Here is a 19,368-nt window from a genome sequence, read left to right on the forward strand (position 1 = left end):
GCTGTTAAAAGGTTTATCATGTTGCAATAGCACTTGAAGAGGGACAATCATCAAAATGATAATAACAGACAGTCGGACAAAGGTCATGCATATAATCCATTGTCGCTACCTTATTTTAAAAGGGGCCTATAGATGGCTAGTACGGTATTGTATTTTTCTGAAATAAATTTATTCATTACAAATAACTTATTTGATGTTTCTGAAATACACGGACCTAGCTTTTAAACATGTTCTGTCAACCATGTATTTTAAAAATGATTAAACGTTGGCCCTGTGAAACTTTTAGAACCAGCATTTAATGATTTTATGTTTATTTTTTGTTCACTTAAAATTGTGTTATAGGAAAAATTTGCCAACATAAAGGGAAGTACCGTCCATATGCCCATTTAATGAAGAAAAAGTATAAAAAAAACTTATGTCATGTTTCCCGATGTTGTTTGAAATTGAGCGTAAACAAACACATTCAAATACCAGTAAGTCACAGAACGTAGAAGATGTGTTTATATTTTTATGGATTGTCTGCAGCAACATTTCACCACAATTTGTTAAAACGGTCACGACAGCAAAACATGTACTGCTCGCGCAGGAAGCCATTTTTCTGGTCGTCTCGATTGAACTTTTTTGCGTCTGCAGTTATCAATTAAAAAGGTTACGAAACACTATATTTGTCATTCATATTCAGCGTCAAAATCGTTTCTGATAGATTGTGTTTTTGAGTTTTTTCTTTCATAAATTAAAAAAATACATGCGCTATGGTTTCAGAAGGACACAAAAATGAGTGCGAGCGGTAAAAAAATTTTTTTTTTCCATTTTGAAAAAATAGGTGTGGCAAATCTGGCGACCAACAGATCAATTTGGAGTGGTCTTATGGCTATCAGCAATAATTGATTATTTTCCTTTTCTGAGATCCTAAAATTGGTTAGTGTATACATGCAAATGAAACTCTTACACATTTTATTAAGGTGTCTCACTTATATGACACATGTCTCACCTTTTGTCCATCATAGAACAACACATAAAAACATCTATTTCAATTTCTAGTCAACAAAATATACAATTAAGCATTAAACATCAGTGATAACAAGGATGCAGAGATTTCTGCCTACCGAAGATGGTACTGGCATACAGAAGTGTTCAGGCACATGAAGATGGCGTGCTGAGAGGCCCCGCAGTGCATCACACTTGTCCAGCATGTCCCGGTCCCCCTGGCTACACCGCTCACTCACCACCGGGTATAGCTTGCTGTGCACTGAACCTAACACATACCTGGCAACAAGTGGCATACATAGTCACATGTGAACTGTCTTTCTTGAATATTCTTCTTTTTGATAAATAAATGTACGTAATTCTGTCAGTTACGTAATATTAAGACCACATAGACATATTGGAATATCTGTGGTAGTTATATACATGTACATGTAGTATATATAAACTAAATGATGAAAATGTATACATTCAAACCAGAAATTAGACCATACCAAGAAATAAGATTTAGATCAAATGTGTACCAACAAATTTAAGTAAATCAATTAAACTTTAGAAGCTATGACTGCATGTAAGCTAACGACACAGAAAATTTGAACACATCCAATCCGAAGTTATGGAGAGCAAAAGTTGTTGCCTTGATCGGTGACCTAAGATGACATGTGTGAAGTTTTAATGAATAAATGTGGTAGTTACAGAGAAATGTACTCGCTAAAAGGTGTTGACCTGCATTGAGCGACCACATGGACCACTTCCCTTTTTATAAGTTTGACTGTACAGCATCTTATAGTAAAATATTCAGATCATGGTCATTCAATAACCGTAGGGACGCACTATGCCAGTCTATAATAATAAATAAAACAAGAGCACCGCCTTGCGGGTGCAGACCGCTCATCTATTTTCTTTTTAAGGTGAAGGGACTCTCAATTTCAATCACAATCACAATCAATGAAGAGGGGTGTATAGTGTGGGGGTGTGGACATTTATTACATTATCTTCCAAACAATGTGAAAAAACAAATGCAAAAAAATAATAAATAAATTCGGGGGGGGAGGGGGGGGGGGGGGGGGGGGGGGGGGATTCTTGGGTGCGATGGTTGGACAGTATTTCAAAAATAAAATAATAAAAATAAATATTTGTGTTTTTTAACCGTTTCAATAAAAAAAATTGGGGGGTGGGGTGAGGGGGGGGGGGGTATAGTGTGATGGTGTGGTGGTCATTTGTGAGATGATCTATAAAAAAAAAAATTTAGGGGGGGGGAATCGTGGGGGGGGGGGGGGATTCTTGGGTGCGATGGTTGGACGGTATTTCAAAAATAAAATAATAAAAATAAATATTTGTGTTTTTTAACCGTTTCAAAAAAAAATAATTGGGGGGTGGGGTGAGGGGGGGGTATAGTGTGAGGGTGTGGTGGTCATTTGTGAGATGATATAAAAAAATAAAAAATAAAATAGGGGGGGGAATCGTGGGGGGGGGGAGGGGGGATGGGGGGGTAGGGCACGGGGGATGGTTTGGGTGGAGTCTATTGTGGTAGGTCAGGTAAGAGTAGTTTTGTCAAAGTATCAATCAAATCTAATCATAAATAAAGAAGTTATGGCAATTTTAGCAAAATTTAATAATTTGACCTTGACAGTCAAGGTCATTCAAAGGTCAAGGTAAAATTCAACTTGCCAGGTACAGTAACCTCATGATAGCATGAAAGTATTTGAAGTTTGAAAGCAATAGCCTTGATACTTTACAAGTAAAGTGGATCAAAACACAAAATTTAACCATATATTCAAAGTTACTAAGTCAAAAAAGGGCCATAATTCCGTAAAAATGACAACCAGAGTTATGCAACTTGTCCTTTTACTGTACCCTTATGATAGTTTGCAAGTGTTCCAAGTATGAAAGCAATATCTATGATACTTTAGGCAAAGTGGACCAAAACACAAAACTTAACAAAATTTTCAATTTTCAAAGTATAAAGGGCCCATAATTCCGTCCAAATGCCAGTCAGAGTTACATAACTTGGCCTGCACAGTCCCCTTATGATAGTTAATAAGTGTTGCAAGTATGAAAGCAATAGCTTTGATACTGTAGGAATAAAGTGGACCTAAACACAAAACTTAACCAAATTTTCAATTTTCTAAGTATAAAAAGGGCACATAATTCTGTCAAAATGCCAGTCAGAGTTACATAACTTTGCCTGCACAGTCCCCTTATGATAGTTAGTAAGTGTTGAAAGTATGAAAGCAATAGCTTTGATACTTTAGGAATAAAATGGACCTAAACACAAAACTTAACCAAAATTTTCAATTTTCTAAGTATAAAACGGGCACATAATTCTGTCAAAATGCACGCCAGAGTTATCTAACTTTGCCTGCCCAGTCCCCTCATGATAGTAAGTAAGCGTACCAAGTTTGAATGCAATAGCATTGATACTTTCTGAGAAAAGTGGACCTAAACGCAAAACTTAACCGGACGCCAACGCCGACGTTGACGCCAAGGTGATGACAATAGCTCATAATTTTTTTTCAAAAAATAGATGAGCTAATAATATTTCACTACTTAAATTTGAAACAAATTGGAATCTACCTCTCTACAAATACTTTAATGAACGTGTTTAAAACTGTAAGCACATGTTTTTATTGGTGACAATTCTAGCTATCAAAAAATAAGGCCTTATAGTTCAATTTATTTAATTTATGGAAAAAGGTTTTATAAGGCTAACCAAGACACAAATTAGTCTTACGTTTCTACGCATGATTTTATGATGTCATGGAAATTCATCGTGGCTTTTTTCTTGTCCTTCAAACTTTTGAAACATGCCTAAAAGGAAGCAAACATATCTTTATAAGAGAACAATTTAATAATAATGCGATTGATTTATATGAATACTAAATAGTTACATTGTATTTGTCGACTATCATTATATGTGAGTAAATCCTTGTGATTTACTTACTATGCTTCTGAATGATAAACTAATGAAACAATTATTTCTTTAATGCATGTAGTTTGTCACATGTTTTTTTAAATAAAAGCCTTCAATTTGAAAACAAGAGATGTGTTTGTCAGAAACACAATGCCCCCTACTGCGCCACTTTGATACATGTTTTTTTACCTTTGACCTTGAAGGATAACCTTGACCTTGCACCACTCAAAATATGCAGCTCCATGAGATACACATGCATGCCAAATATCAAGTTGCTAAGTGAAAGGACATAGAACTTATGAGCATTTTTAGAAACCTAAACGCGAAATCTAAACGCAAAGTGTGACGGAAAGACAGACAGATCACTATATGCCCTCCTTCGGGGGCATAAAAAATCAGCATTATTGCTAGAATAACATTAGCTCTTCTACAAATCAGAACATCATATATTTTTGCGTATATGATATCTGTGAAGAGTCAAAAAATAATAATAGTTTCATTTAAAATGCAGTTTAAAAGTTTTGAGTGTGGTATACTTGACTCTGTACCTCAGCGTATGTGTCCGCCATGTTGTGGAGTCTGTCAGCAGCTTCGTTCAAGAAATCCTTCAGGAGCACGTAACTCCGGTTGAAAGTCTCCAGCTCAGAGTCCAGGGCATTCAACGACTGTAAAACACACAACCTCAGCATGACAGACCGCTTATAGGTAAGGAGTGGGAAAACATGGTTTAATGCATGTGTGACAAGTGGGATCCTGATTTAGCAACATGAAGTCTGCACGAGCTGATCAACAACACTCTATTGTAATATATTATTTTATATTTATTTATTTATTTTTAGCATTGTTCTAATTTGATATTTTCATGTTTTTAATGTCTGTGAACTTAGTTTCCAGACATAAATTCCCTGTGATGGGACATGCTGTCCTAAAATAAACTTTGCACACTGAAGAGTCTGATATGGGCCCATAATAAAAAAGTTGAACTGAGCTTAGCTGATTTATTATACACCAAATATAATAAAGTGATCTACCTTTTGAGTCTTGTTTTTGCAGTAATATATCAGTAATTACAAGTACTGTATATGATAATTTGCCAAACTTTATGAACCAACAAGAGATGTGTTTGTCAGAAACACAATGCCCCCTACTGAGCCGCTTTGATACATGTTTTTTTTACCTTTGACCTTGAAGGATGACCTTGACCTTTCACCACTCAAAATGTGCAGCTCCATGAGATACACATGCATGCTAAATATCAAGTTGCTATGTGAAGGGACATAGAACTAAAGAGCATTTTTCGAAACCTAAACGCAAAACCTAACGCAGTGTGACGGAAAGACGGACAGACGGTCCGATCACTATATGCCCTCCTTCGGAAGCATAAAAAGATTGTCTTTGTCATAATAAATTATTGTAATAATAATTACTCAAAACCATAATTTAAAACTTAAATATTAAAATTTATTTTATTTTTCAACTTTATACAGTACCTTGGCAAATTCAGCATGTTTGTGGAGAAAATCTGTACACCTAAAAGATATAAAGTGATTTTTATGCACAAAGTAAAAAATTGCATTGTCACTAAACTTCTATTTAATTTGGATTCAATTCAAAAATAAATGAAATTAGATTGCTCTTTTAATGTTTTAGTCATCCAAGACCGTTGTTTACAAGGATTTCTAGTAATTATGTGAGCAATGTCATGTTAAATGGGTCTAATGCCATATGTGGACAGCTTAGCTTCTGACTAACCTACGCAATATTAGCCGTGTAAGGAGCTACCCAGTACACAAATGAGATAATAAAGCCTTGCATAACTTTATAGGTGACAGGATAAATCCTGAACAGACAGTGCGAAGGCATGGCATCAGACCCATTTGTCACATGACGCGTCTTATGTAACAGTATTAAGGGAAAATAGGACCATTAGTGGTCAACTCAATCCTTTAATGACAAGTAATGATTTTAGTTATTATTAAGAAATTGTTGCCCAACAAGAGTATCAATCCACCTACCCTTTCAATGTCATGACCAGATGTAAATCATTGAAGCCATTTGTCTCATTTTCTGCATGGTCTGCCAACTGTAATCAAGGAAACCAGGATGATATGTCATCAAATATCCAGATAAAGTTAAGCATTTACTGAAGTGTTTTTTTTTTATTAGACAGTTCAATTAATTTAAACAAAAATTTAATTTAAACAGAAAAAACTGACTCTCAACAAGGGACATGTGGTTACTCACCACCATGTTCTGATCAAGGGGCCTTGAAATGATCAACATCTTGTAGGGCTTGTAGTCCTGCAAGAAAGTAATGAAGAGGCTTGACATGAAAAAGGTTTATGTCTCTGACTCCATATTAGCCTCATTTTGAAAAAAAACAATGCTTAATGCATAATCCTTTAGAGTCCTCACAGATTAGCCTGTCAAGACCACACAGCCTTATCAGGGACAAAACTTTTAGCTTTTATGGTAATTTTGTTCAAAGTTGACTGTTCTATGCAAAAATCAAGTTAAATGATAAGTATCCTCCCTGATAAGCCAGTGCAGACAGCACAGATTATCAACACTTTAAGCACATGTATTACCTGTGCAGACAGCACAGATTATCAACACTTTAAGCACATGTATTACCTGTGCAGACAGCACAGATTATCAACACTTTAAGCACATGTATTACCCGTGCAGACAGCACAGACTATCAACACTTTAGGCACATGTATTACCCGTGCAGACAGCACAGATTATCAACACTTTAAGCACATGTATTACCCGTGCAGACAGCACAGACTATCAACACTTTAAGCACATGTATTTCCCTGTGCAGACAGCACAGATTATCAACACTTTAAGCACATGTATTACCTGTGCAGACAGCACAGATTATCAACACTTTAAGCACATGTATTACCTGTGCAGACAGCACAGATTATCAACACTTTAAGCACATGTATTACCCGTGCAGACAGCACAGATTATCAACACTTTAAGCACATGTATTACCTGTGCAGACAGCACAGATTATCAACACTTTAAGCACATGTATTACCTGTGCAGACAGCACAGATTATCAACACTTTAAGCACATGTATTTCCCTGTGCAGACAGCACAGACTATCAACACTTTAAGCACATGTATTTCCCTGTGCAGACAGCACAGATTATCAACACTTTAAGCACATGTATTACCCGTGCAGACAGCACAGACTATCAACACTTTAAGCACATGTATTACCTGTGCAGACAGCACAGACTATCAACACTTTAAGCACATGTATTTCCCTGTGCAGACAGCAAAGATTATCAACACTTTAAGCACATGTATTACCTGTGCAGACAGCACAGATTATCAACACTTTAAGCACATGTATTACCTGTGCAGACAGCACAGATTATCAACACTTTAAGCACATGTATTACCTGTGCAGACAGCACAGACTATCAACACTTTAAGCACATGTATTACCTGTGCAGACAGCACAGACTATCAACACTTTAGCACATGTATTACCTGTGCAGACAGCACAGACTATCAACACTTTAAGCACATGTATTACCTGTGCAGACAGCACAGACTATCAACACTTTAAGCACATGTATTACCTGTGCAGACAGCACAGACTATCAACACTTTAAGCATGTGTATTACCTGTGCAGACAGCACAGATTATCAACACTTTAAGCACATGTATTACCTGTGCAGACAGCACAGATTATCAACACTTTAAGCACATGTATTACCTGTGCAGACAGCACAGATTATCAACACTTTAAGCACATGTATTACTCGTGCAGACAGCACAGATTATCAACACTTTAAGCACATGTATTACCCGTGCAGACAGCACAGATTATCAACACTTTAAGCACATGTATTACCCGTGCAGACAGCACAGATTATCAACACTTTAAGCACATGTATTACCTGTGCAGACAGCACAGATTATCAACACTTTAAGCACATGTATTTCCCTGTGCAGACAGCACAGACTATCAACACTTTAAGCACATGTATTTCCCTGTGCAGACAGCAAAGATTATCAACACTTTAAGCACATGTATTACCAGTGCAGACAGCACAGACTATCAACACTTTAAGCACATGTATTACCTGTGCAGACAGCACAGACTATCAACACTTTAAGCACATGTATTACCCGTGCAGACAGCACAGATTATCAACACTTTAAGCACATGTATTACCTGTGCAGACAGCACAGATTATCAACACTTTAATCACATGTATTACCTGTGCAGACAGCACAGACTATCAACACTTTAAGCACATGTATTACCTGTGCAGACAGCACAGACTATCAACACTTTAAGCACATGTATTACGCCAAGTTTTCCCAAAGCAGGACCCAAATGTTCAAATGTGTCTCATTCTGAGAAAACTGGGCTTAATTCATGTGCGTAAAGTGTCATCCCAGATTTGCCTGTGCAGTCCACACAGGCTAATAAGGGATGACACTTTCCGCCTAAACTTGATTTTCGGTAAGGAGGGACTTCCTTGAAAATAAAAATACCATTTAAGCGGAAAGTGTCGTCCCTGATTAGCCTGTGCGGACTGCACAGGCTAATCTGGGACGACACTTTACGCACATGAATTAAGCCCAGTTTTCTCAGAACAAGACACATATGTGCATCCATTTGTTAGTACATAGATTACCTATCTGCATGTATCTTCATAATAATTTATAAAACTGTAAGCTATAGATTAGTTATTGTGCAATATCTTTCATATAACATTCATTGTAAAAGATCTTAATTTTAACACCCTTAAAACTCTTGTTTTTTTGTTTTGTCCATTTTTATTACAGAATATTTTTTATCTTAATCGAATTCACTTAGATATGATTTTATTAACACTATTATGCAAAACTAATCTTACATCAAAGTGCATCATATGAACAAATATATGTTAAACAAGACTATTGCCAAGCAATATATGTCCCCTACTGGCTCCACCATTGTCAGAAATTCCACCATTGTCAGATTATTTATTTTTTTAGTTGCCATAGCAACCAGAATTTTTGACGTATGAAGAAAATGAAATGATGTGCATAATGTCCATATTGTCATCTATCCATGTTTCAAGTTTCATGAAAAATATTAAGAACTTTTAAAGTTATCACAGGATCCAGAAAAAAAACACCATTTTCAGCAGTACTTCTAGTCTATTTGTTGCCATAGCAACCAGAATTCTTGATGTAGGAACAAAATGAAATGACGTGCATTATCTCCATATTGCCACCTATCCATGTTTCAAGTTTCATGAAAAAATATGAAGAACTTATAAAGTTATCGCAGGATCCAGAAAAGTGTGACAAACTCACAGACAGACGCACAGAGCACAAACCATAATGTGGATATCTCTTTGATATTGGTTACACAGGACAACACTCTGTGACTTTTTAGCTAAGAAATAAATATTTGGAGATGTGAGATGCTCATATCAATGTTATGAACTGTATGATATTCTGTACTTTTGAATTGTCTCTGTAAATACATGTATTCTTTAAAAAAGAATCTGCATTTTATTATGTTGCTCAGTGATTTTCTGGTTTGCAGTGTCTTTGGTAGTGATTATAAAAAGATTTATCAAAATATAAAATTATTTATAAAATAATATGTGAATTATCATGTTATATCTGTCATATTATAACATGTTGGAAACAAAATTAATGATACATATACATAAATTTCATGTTTTATCATATTTCTAGTAAACCATCAGTTAACCAAAACTCCTTGTAAATCTGAACATATGGTCCCCTCTGATTGGTTTTTGGTAAAAAGAGTCAAGTCAAATTAATGTTCGGAACAGAGAGAGTCCTCTAGGATTGGTATTTGGTATAGAGTTAATTATACTTCAAACATGCATTGGTAAGTTACAGTCCAGAAAAGACCAGTCCACAAACTTAAAAAGGCAAATTGATTCTCACATAGCATATAGTCCCTAAAAACTAAATTGACCTAGTATACTGTGAATAAATAAGATCTTACCTTATTGTATCCCAGTTCCTCACTCAAGATTTTGATGTGGGCAACAGTTGGAAACCCTTCACAACATAATGAAAAATGTAATATCACATTCAATAATGTAAAGCAATGTCACCAGGACAGTTCCCAAATAAAAATAACTTTTGCTACATTTTCATTTTTATGTTTGATATATCATGCATTTTATACAAATTATCCAGTAAAGCTGGTAACATAAGATTACATATATAAGTGAGCTAGTTTATAAGAACAAGAGATGTGTTTGTCAGAAACACAATGCCCCCTTCTGCGCTGCTTTGATTTATTGTTTTTTATCATTTGGCAGGTACAGATAATTATCTCCCTTTGAAGCTTATTACTTCCCTTGGATTTGTTTTTTGTTTTTGACATTGAAGGTTGACCTTGACCTTTCACCACTCAAAATGTTCAGCTCCATGAGATACACATGCATGCCAAATATCAAGTTGCTATCTGAAGGGACATAGAAGTTACATGTATGAGCATTTTTCAAAACCTAAACGCAGAAACCTAAACACAAAGTGTGACGGAAAGACAGACAGACAGACGGACTGACGGACGGTCCGATCACTATATGCCCTCCTTCGGGGGCATAAAAATATTTGCACAGTTATCCAAGAATCAAACTGGTATTTTTATAAGAAGTTTCATCTCAACACTCTCAAGTCCATTTCCTGGGTAGAACCAGTACTTGGTGTCTACAGGGGAGGTCTTTTTTATGTTTAAAAACTTTTATGTAAAATCTTTAAATAAAATTTGTGCAGTGATTTGGGGGAAAAACACATCAGCTTTTGGAAAGGATGAAGGCTTGTAATACTGATTAATAAATGCTAGCTTGAGACTAATCTCTATATTCAAAGATCTATCCTTGCAACTTTTCACTGTTTGCCAACCTTTCATTGTGGAGACAACATCCGACTTCTCCTCAATTAGTACTACCTGTTCCAGGGATTGCATGGTTGTGAACTGACTGCAATAGTGGTTAAAGTCAAGTGTGTGTACAGTTTATTTTCAAAACAAAAGAATGGTTGATTTGCATGAAGTCTAAATATCTAAACACTATTGTAATTGTGATTACTCAGCAAATCTCCATTACTGGTAGGGTAGCAATTGATCAATGTTACTTTTAAACTTATAGTTAAGTTGAAAATAAAGCATACATGTTGCCAATCATGTGTTCAATTTACTCAAGGTATGTTATAAAATCAAACACATGTATGCAAATTGGGTTACATAATTTTGAGTACTTTAAAATCACTCAAAATCACTAAGTACTGACTTAAACTTATTTTTTTAAACAATAGGGTAATATTAACTTCTTAACTTTAGCCATATAAATTAAATAACGACAACATATATACACAAATTCTAGCCTTTTCTGACTTTTCTGGGAAAATAATTGGGCAGCAGCAGGGGTCGACAAATCCACTCGCCCGCTCGTAATAACGAGTAGATATCGGCTCTGGACGAGTGAATATTCCGGCAGCGCTCGTCCTGCAGGGCGAGTGGCATTTCTGGCCGAAAATATTAAAATTTCAAGTTTTAACACATCTTTACCAAACAAAACAACGTTTAATCAGCGATTAAAAATTTACCGGATGTTGATTATTGCACACTGCGCTAAAATAAGTATTGTTCCCGTTACGCGCCATTACCGGTATGTTCCGTGAATGTATCCTATACAGTACGGTATACGGTCTTTTAATACTGCTAAAAAAATCGTCTAAATTCTTCACATCTTTAGATTTAAAGAGTGGCTATTGGCAAGTTTAATGGACAAAAATGACAAAGAGGAAACTGCCTTTTGTACACACAGAGGCTTGTTTGAGTTTAACAAAATGCCTTTCGGACTCTTCAATGCTCCTAAAATGTAATCATAATGATTGTGACCATGAGGACAAAATGAAAAACAAACAAGTTAAAAGTGTGTTAAAACAGTTTATTAACTTTATTTAAGTTCATGAGTTAACAGTTCTATATGATAACCAATAGAAAATCACAATAAAACATATTAGTTACTCTCGTCTGATTTATTGCATTTTTTCAATAAATTGCAAAGCAAGTACATATTTTGGCACGGCAAGTGAAAATTCTTAGCTACATGTACTTGCCCTGCAGGGCAAGTTGCTGAAACAAAATTTGTCGACCCCTGAACAGTTTTTTTTAGCTTAAATGTTGAATTTAATAAATAATAGCCTCTTATAAATTTAAACTTAATTCTTATGTATCTAATTCATAAATATTCATTTGATGTTAAAATAATTATTTTTAGAACTTATTTCATTTAAAGAGGTATTTTTTCTGTTATTTTGTATAGGTTGAAAAAAAACACTAACACACAGTGTAATGAATCTCAGTGGTAAATATTCATTTGACTTAACAATAATTATTTTGAGAACTCAGTTTATTTAAACAAGAGGGCCTGAAAGGCCCAAAGTCCCTCACCTGAGATTACAAGATATTATTGTGACAAATCTTCTGACCAAGTTTCATGAAGATCTTGTTGACAAGATTTTACTACAGTCATATTAGGAAAAATGCCCCGCCCCTTGGAAGCCATGTTTTTCAAGCAAACATAATTATTTTCGAACTCATCCAAGATATCATTGAGACCAATCTTCTGACCAAATTTCATGAAGATTGGACAATAAATGTGGCCTCTAGAGTGTAAACAAGGTTTTACTAAAGCCATACAGAGCCATATAAGGAAAAATACCCCGCCCCTGATGGCCATGTTTTTAAAGCAACCAAAATCATTTTCGAACTCAAGATATCATTGGGACAAATCTTCTGACCAAGTTTCATGATGATCAGAAAATAAATGTGACCTCTAGAGTGTTAACAAAGCTTTACTATAACCATATAAGGAAAAATGCCCCGCCCCCAAGGTGGCCATGTTTTTCAACCAACCGGCACCATTTTTGAACTCCTCCAAGATATTATTGGGATAAATCTTCTGACCGAGTTTCATGAAGATCGGACTTTAAATGTGTTAATAAGATTTTACTATAGCAATATAAGGAAAAATGTCCCGCCCCTTGGCAGCCGTTGTTTTTCAAGCAAACGTAACTATTTTCAAACTCATCCATGATATCAATAAGACAAATCTTCTGACCATATTTCATGAAGATTGGACAATAAATGTGGCCTCTAGAGTGTTAACAAGGTTTAACTATAGCCATATAAGGAAAAATGCCCCGCCCCCTGGCAGCCATGTTTTTTAACCAAAGGGCATCATTTCTGAACTCGTCCAAGATAGTATTGGGATCAATCTTCTGACCAAGTTTCATGATGATTGGACAATAAATGTGGCCTCTAGAGTGTTAACAAGATTTTACTATAGCCATATATTGCCATATAATGAAAAATGCCCCGCCCCTTGACAGCCATGTTTTTCAAGCAAAGGTTACCATTTCTGAACTCATCCAAGATATCATTGGGACAATTCGTCTGACCAAGTTTCATGAAGATTGGAAAATAAATGTGGCCTCTAGAGTGTTAACAAGGTTTTACTATAGCCATATAAGGAAAAATGCCCCGCCCCCTGGCGGCCATGTTTTTCAACCAACAGGCATTATTTTCCAACTCATCCAAGATATTGGGATGAATCTTCTGACCAAGTTTCATGAAGATTGGACAATAAATGTGGCCTCTAGAGTGTTAACAAGATTTTACTATAGCCATATATTGCCATATAATGAAAAATGCCCCGCCCCTTGGCAGCCATGTTTTTCAAGCAAAGGTTACCATTTCTGAACTCATCCAAGATATCATTGGGACAATTCGTCTGACCAAGTTTCATGAAGATGGGAAAATAAATGTGGCATCTAGAGTGTTAACAAGGTTTACTATAGCCATATAAGGAAAAATGCCCCGCCCCCTGGTGGCCATGTTTTTCAACCAACCGGCATCATTTTCGAACTCGTCCAAGATATTATTGGGATGAATCTTCTGACCAAGTTTCATGAAGATCAGACAATAAATGTGGCCTCTAGAGTGTTAACAAGATTTTACTATAGCCATATATAGCCATATAAGGAAAAATGCCTTGCCCCTTGGCAGCCATGTTTTTCAAGCAAACCTAACCATTTTCGAACTCATCCAAGATATCATTGAGACCAATCTTCTGACCAAATTTCATGAAGATTGGACAATAAATGTGGCCTCAAGAGAGTTAACAAGGCAAATGTTGACAGCGCACGACGGACAAAAAGCGATCACAAAAGCTCACCATAAGCATGTTGTACTCAGGTGAGATAAAAAGTATTTGTCTTGTTGTTTAAAACAATACTACTGGATAGGGCAATATATTTTGATAGAAAAGAACCGTTGAACTTCACTCTGACTCACCCTCTGAAGAACGGTGACGGCTTCAACAAATGAGTTTCTGTAAAACATATCACTCACATGAATGCTAACATCAAAAGCAAAACAATTGTTCCCACATAGCAAGAACTATGTAAGACGATATTGTCACAGATTTTCTTGTGCAGTCCGCACAGGCACATCTGTGACACTTTCCACTTTTTGGGAAATTGTTGTTTGAATGAAGTCTATAATAAACGAAAATCCAGTCTTGCAGGAAAGAGTCACCCCTGGTCTGTGTAGACAACATTCAGCGCACATTTTGGATATTCATGTGTTGTTTGTATTATTTTACTAAGAGCGGAAATTTATAGTTAATAACTGATGTTAGTTGTATTTGGATTTTATGGTACTACTTAATAACATTATATTTTTAAGTTAAAAAAAAAATTATTAAGTATTACCATTAAAATTTTAACTATAAAGGATTATTCAGTATATAAACAATTACGTAGAATTTATGATTACTGGAGCGCAAACTTATATAATATAACAGGTATTAAAATATATGCTTATAATTGTTAGTTACTGAAATCCTATGTGTTTGAATATTACCATTGAAATATTTTATTCCAAATTTTTCATGTTATACTATTATAAACTGTGCATGTAAATTCATATTTACATAATTTTTTAATATATTATAAATTATTATTAATGTTTTGTTGTCTTGCTTACAGAAATAAACTTCGGACTGGCAAAATCCTTGGTTTTAACTTAATCAAACCACCAGGCAAGGAATATATATATATATATATATATATATATATATATATATATATATATATATATATATATATATATATATATATATATATTTAAAAATAAGTACTGAACGCTGAAATAGAAATGAGCGCCTTTTTTCCTTCATTATAAAGTACCGGAAAATGGCACTTTCCCAATGAGGATAAAACTACAAATTTCCCAATTGCTGTCTGTCAAAAAAATTCGCAATTGAAGGTGTCTAAAAAAAATGTTTGTTTTTTAAATAAAGTGCAACATTTAGTTAGTTTCCCTATGCAGCTCTATGGCTTCAACCTAAGGAAATATAATATTGACTATAGGATTAGATTTCATTATCAATTTTAAAGTATTTAGGAGCAAAAAATCAAATACACCTACTATTTCCCAATATAAAGACTTCACAACATGAATTTTCCCAATTTCAGGGTTTTTCGCTCAAAATTTTCCCAATTGGTCTGGTACATGTACTTTCCCAATTGGGCAAAAAAAATCTTTTTTACATTGAATAAATATCACTACTACTCTTGTTCAAATAATAATGTTTTTTTTAAATTATGATAAGCATATTTCACTGTACAGTCTGTAGTGTAATAATATGCACACAAAAGAAGTGCTCACAGCTAAGCTGAAATTTGCTTCTCCATATAAATGTTAAGAGACTATACCAAGCTGATTCTGAAGTTTTCTTGAACTGTTATAAACTACTCACCCACTAACTTTCTGGTAATCTTTGACCCCTGAAGGCATTGGGAATGTGGGATGCAGATGACATAGCACTTCTCTTGGGCCTCATCAAAAATATTGACATACTTCGTCTAAAACATATCAGAATAATATCACAGAATTGTCACTTTTGGCACTTTTTTAAGCTTTCAGAAAAGCTGAAGTTTATACCCTCCTGCTAACATTTAATGTATCAATACAAGTCCAATTATCATGCATATTTAAGTTAGATTCGTTTCGCTCTAATACCTGTTTGCCCGTGAGTCGTTTCGCCCTAAAACCTGTTCGCCTTAGGTCGTTTCGCCCTAATTCCTGGGTCGTTTCGCCCTTGTTTTTATCTATACATTACAGCAATTCAAAAGGATGCATCTTTAGAAATGTCACAAGCTGAATTCATACTTCCTTTTGAACTTCAACAACGATGTTTGAGGATAAGCAGATAATAAGAAGCACATATCTGGCAAACTTCTGTATTGTTTTCTTCAATGTTTACCATATAATTTACACACAACGATGTGTCTTATATTCTATATAGTTTAGGGTAAACAAGTCACCGATCAGGCCTTTTTCTGTCTATTTTGGGAAAAAGTACCTAGCAAAATTGGTATTTTTCGAGTCGCGAAATGTTCCAAATTGAGAAGAATTTTCATCGACAAAAGCATTATTATGGTTATATATTTTGTAGGATGTTTAAAAAATAAAATTGAGATATAGAGTCTAATAATCATAATTCATAAGACACTTCTTTAAAAAAAAAAAAAAAAATTATTGGGATTTTTTTTTTTGAGAATTGGGAAAAAATATGCATATTTGGCAGGGGGAATGGGTCGGACTATCGGACCCGTGAGATAGGCAGAAAAAGGCCTGCCGATACATACAAAACGAACAAAATCACAATGAACGTTTCTTTCACACGTGTGGTCGGTATATTTCACGGGTTATATATCCGTGTGTAAGGTGTTATATACATAATAGTTTAATTAATTATTCAATTAAAGATGATTGGTATTTTGGTATTTTAATTAATCGGCTTTAATTGTAATTCAAACTAAAATTAGGGTGAAACAACCCACTTGTAAGATCGAAGCGACCCAGGGCGAAACGACTCAAGGTAACCTAGGGCGAACAGGTTTTAGGGCGAAACGACCCCGAGACCTTAAAGTTATGGAATTAAACCACAGGCACAATTCTAGTTCTTCTTTAGTTTTTATTATGGGTGTGCTTTATTTATTTTAGAGCATAGTAATGTAGAAACAAATACTCAGAGTGCATGCATGTGAAATCAACATGAGAGTCTTGTTCTTCATGTAAAAAAAGTGATTGATACCTTGACAGGGTCGATATGAGGACATCATACAGTACACTCCACGCGTTTTCCCCAAAAAACGCGCTCCCTCCGCGGGTTTTTTCTGCTAGCGAGTGTTCACGCGGCGTTGGAAGAGCGAGGTGAACTCGATAAAACGCTCGGCGTTACGCCGCGTTCGCTAATTCCCGCGGCGTGTATTACTTTAGGCTAGTCGGTAAATGCAGACACTTTCCGTTCTTATCAGTGATCGCCGCGCAACGCCGCGTTAGCAGTGTGCTACTGGGCATGCCAAAAAATAAAAACATTGTTATAATAAATTGTTTAAATACTGTAGTACATGTATAAAAAAGATAATTGTATAGAAAATTAATACGTATAAAAATTATGTTTTTTAATTCACAGGTACGTCTACAATATGAAATAGTCTAATAAAATACATTTGACAAATTAATATTGAAATCATAACACATATGACACAAGAATAAATGTTCCGTAAAATTTTCAAATGAGAATAATAATTAGTAATCCGAAACACACTACGATTTTTTAATTGTTAACACGACGTTTACAAATGCTTCCAGTTATCATTAGATTTCCCGACAAAAGCGCGCGAAAATTATGCTGCAATGTACAAGGTCAAGGTACAATGAATACTCCTGCAAAGCGTGCGTGTATTGATTTTTTGCTACAAACTTTGTAGCGCAGAGAACATTGAATTTTGTTGATTTCGGTTAAAAGTTTCTTTGGTATTTATTAACAAAATTATATCGCGAATAAGTTGATATTTCCTCTAAAATAATTTCAAATCGAACACGCCGAATCTTTAACGTTACGGTATTTTAGTAGAGTAATTATTTTAACACTAATTGTACTGTAAACGGATTAAAGAAGACATCTGGGCGGAACTGGATTTAAAGTGTTTGACGTTATGAAAACATGCAAAGCTTGTCTACTGACCTATTGTGTAGACTGCTGTCTGCGGTGTTTTGACAAAAGGGATTAAAATGTGTGAATGTCACTCTGCCGATTTGGTCCATAATTACTGGTAAACATTGCTTAGAATGTCGACGCAACAAGAATACAACTGTGAATATTAAATGCAATTATCAACTCAATAGTTACCACCTTTTAGCAATCAATGGAATAACCTACAAACAAAGAGAAAATCAATGCATTAGCGAGCAGAGAATTGACTTTGTTCCGCCAATTAAAACCATTCCTTATGCATTCGTTGAACATGTTTACTTGAGTAAGTAATGCCTTTAGACAGGAAGCGGCTTTTCTTTGACTACGTCAAACTGTCAATTCACACAGATTTGCGAGATTTTTAAGGTCCTTGGTCATTTGTATACATGTTCAGTATAGAAAATCACCTGCTAACATGAAAACTTTGAATTAAATTATCAAAATAAAAACAATGTTGCAAACTGTGTTTATATTAATTGGTAAGTATTAGTTAAAAGACGACGTTTTGTGTGTCGTAAATCAACGAGTTTTCTATACAACAACAACTACATCTACAACCACGTCGGGATTGATTTATTTTGGTTGTTTTTTTTTTATTGTAAATATTATACTACATGTACATGTATGTACTTGTAATAAATGTTTTTTTATTTGAAAATCAGGAATCAACAAAATTAAATTGATCGTTATCTCGTAAAACGCGGAGTTTCCCCCGCGTTGCCAACGCGGAGGGCCGCTGCGTCGGTTTATCAGTTTTGCCGATCGTTAACCGCCGCGTCCAAAATCATGCAAACGCCGCGTATAGCGGGATTTTCTTAATCTCCCTCCAGGTCGAAACCCGCGGAGTATGGAGGGAAATTGGGGAAAACGCGTGGAGTGTACTGTACAAAACATGTAACTTGACAATTACCCGATGCATTTTTATATGGTTTATAAAAAAAATATGGGAAGTATCCAACAAAAACTGGAATGCAGTTAAACATTAAATACTTAGTTTAAAATTTGTTCGTACACACTACACAATATAAATCAGACTGTCAACTATTTGCTCATGTGATTGTAGCATCCGAATAATTGTGTCCGAACCTTCATGAATGTGCCTTCTAAATTAAAAATGAATACCTAATTACCTGCAAAGCTTTAAAGAAAGGGTTTATATCTAACTCATCAATATCTCCCATGATTGTTTAAATCACACAAAAAATCTTAATTATAAACAGTTTTTGAGGCAAAAACACAAGCCTTATATTTCTGGTTAAAAACTTTCAAGAGCAGAACACATAATCTCTACAAAATGTCTTCGTATTCAGATTAAAAATGTTATCTAAATGTATATAAATTG

The 19,368-nt window shown here is 35.0% G+C and overlaps 1 protein-coding gene across 2 annotated transcripts in view; it reads right to left on the bottom strand.

Annotated features, from left to right (window-relative positions):
• Positions 1–19,305, bottom strand: part of LOC127840078 (putative uncharacterized protein DDB_G0284213) — a 35,120-nt gene extending 15,815 nt beyond the window's left edge. For both annotated transcript variants that reach the window (XM_052368485.1, XM_052368476.1), the window contains exons 1-11: positions 19,157–19,305; positions 15,741–15,846; positions 14,273–14,309; positions 10,816–10,892; positions 9,908–9,963; positions 6,143–6,199; positions 5,914–5,981; positions 5,389–5,428; positions 4,447–4,563; positions 3,719–3,795; positions 1,107–1,266 (exon numbers count right to left, since the gene is read on the bottom strand). In XM_052368485.1, the coding sequence (XP_052224445.1) occupies positions 1,107–1,266; positions 3,719–3,795; positions 4,447–4,563; positions 5,389–5,428; positions 5,914–5,981; positions 6,143–6,199; positions 9,908–9,963; positions 10,816–10,892; positions 14,273–14,309; positions 15,741–15,846; positions 19,157–19,207 (846 nt within the window). In that variant the 5' untranslated portion in view covers positions 19,208–19,305. The remainder of the gene's footprint in view (positions 1–1,106; positions 1,267–3,718; positions 3,796–4,446; positions 4,564–5,388; positions 5,429–5,913; positions 5,982–6,142; positions 6,200–9,907; positions 9,964–10,815; positions 10,893–14,272; positions 14,310–15,740; positions 15,847–19,156) is intronic.
• Between the last annotated feature and the right edge of the window lie 63 nt (positions 19,306–19,368).

The sequence above is a fragment of the Dreissena polymorpha genome, chromosome 1, assembly GCF_020536995.1.
Source record: "Dreissena polymorpha isolate Duluth1 chromosome 1, UMN_Dpol_1.0, whole genome shotgun sequence".
Taxonomy (NCBI): Eukaryota; Metazoa; Mollusca; class Bivalvia; order Myida; family Dreissenidae; genus Dreissena; species Dreissena polymorpha.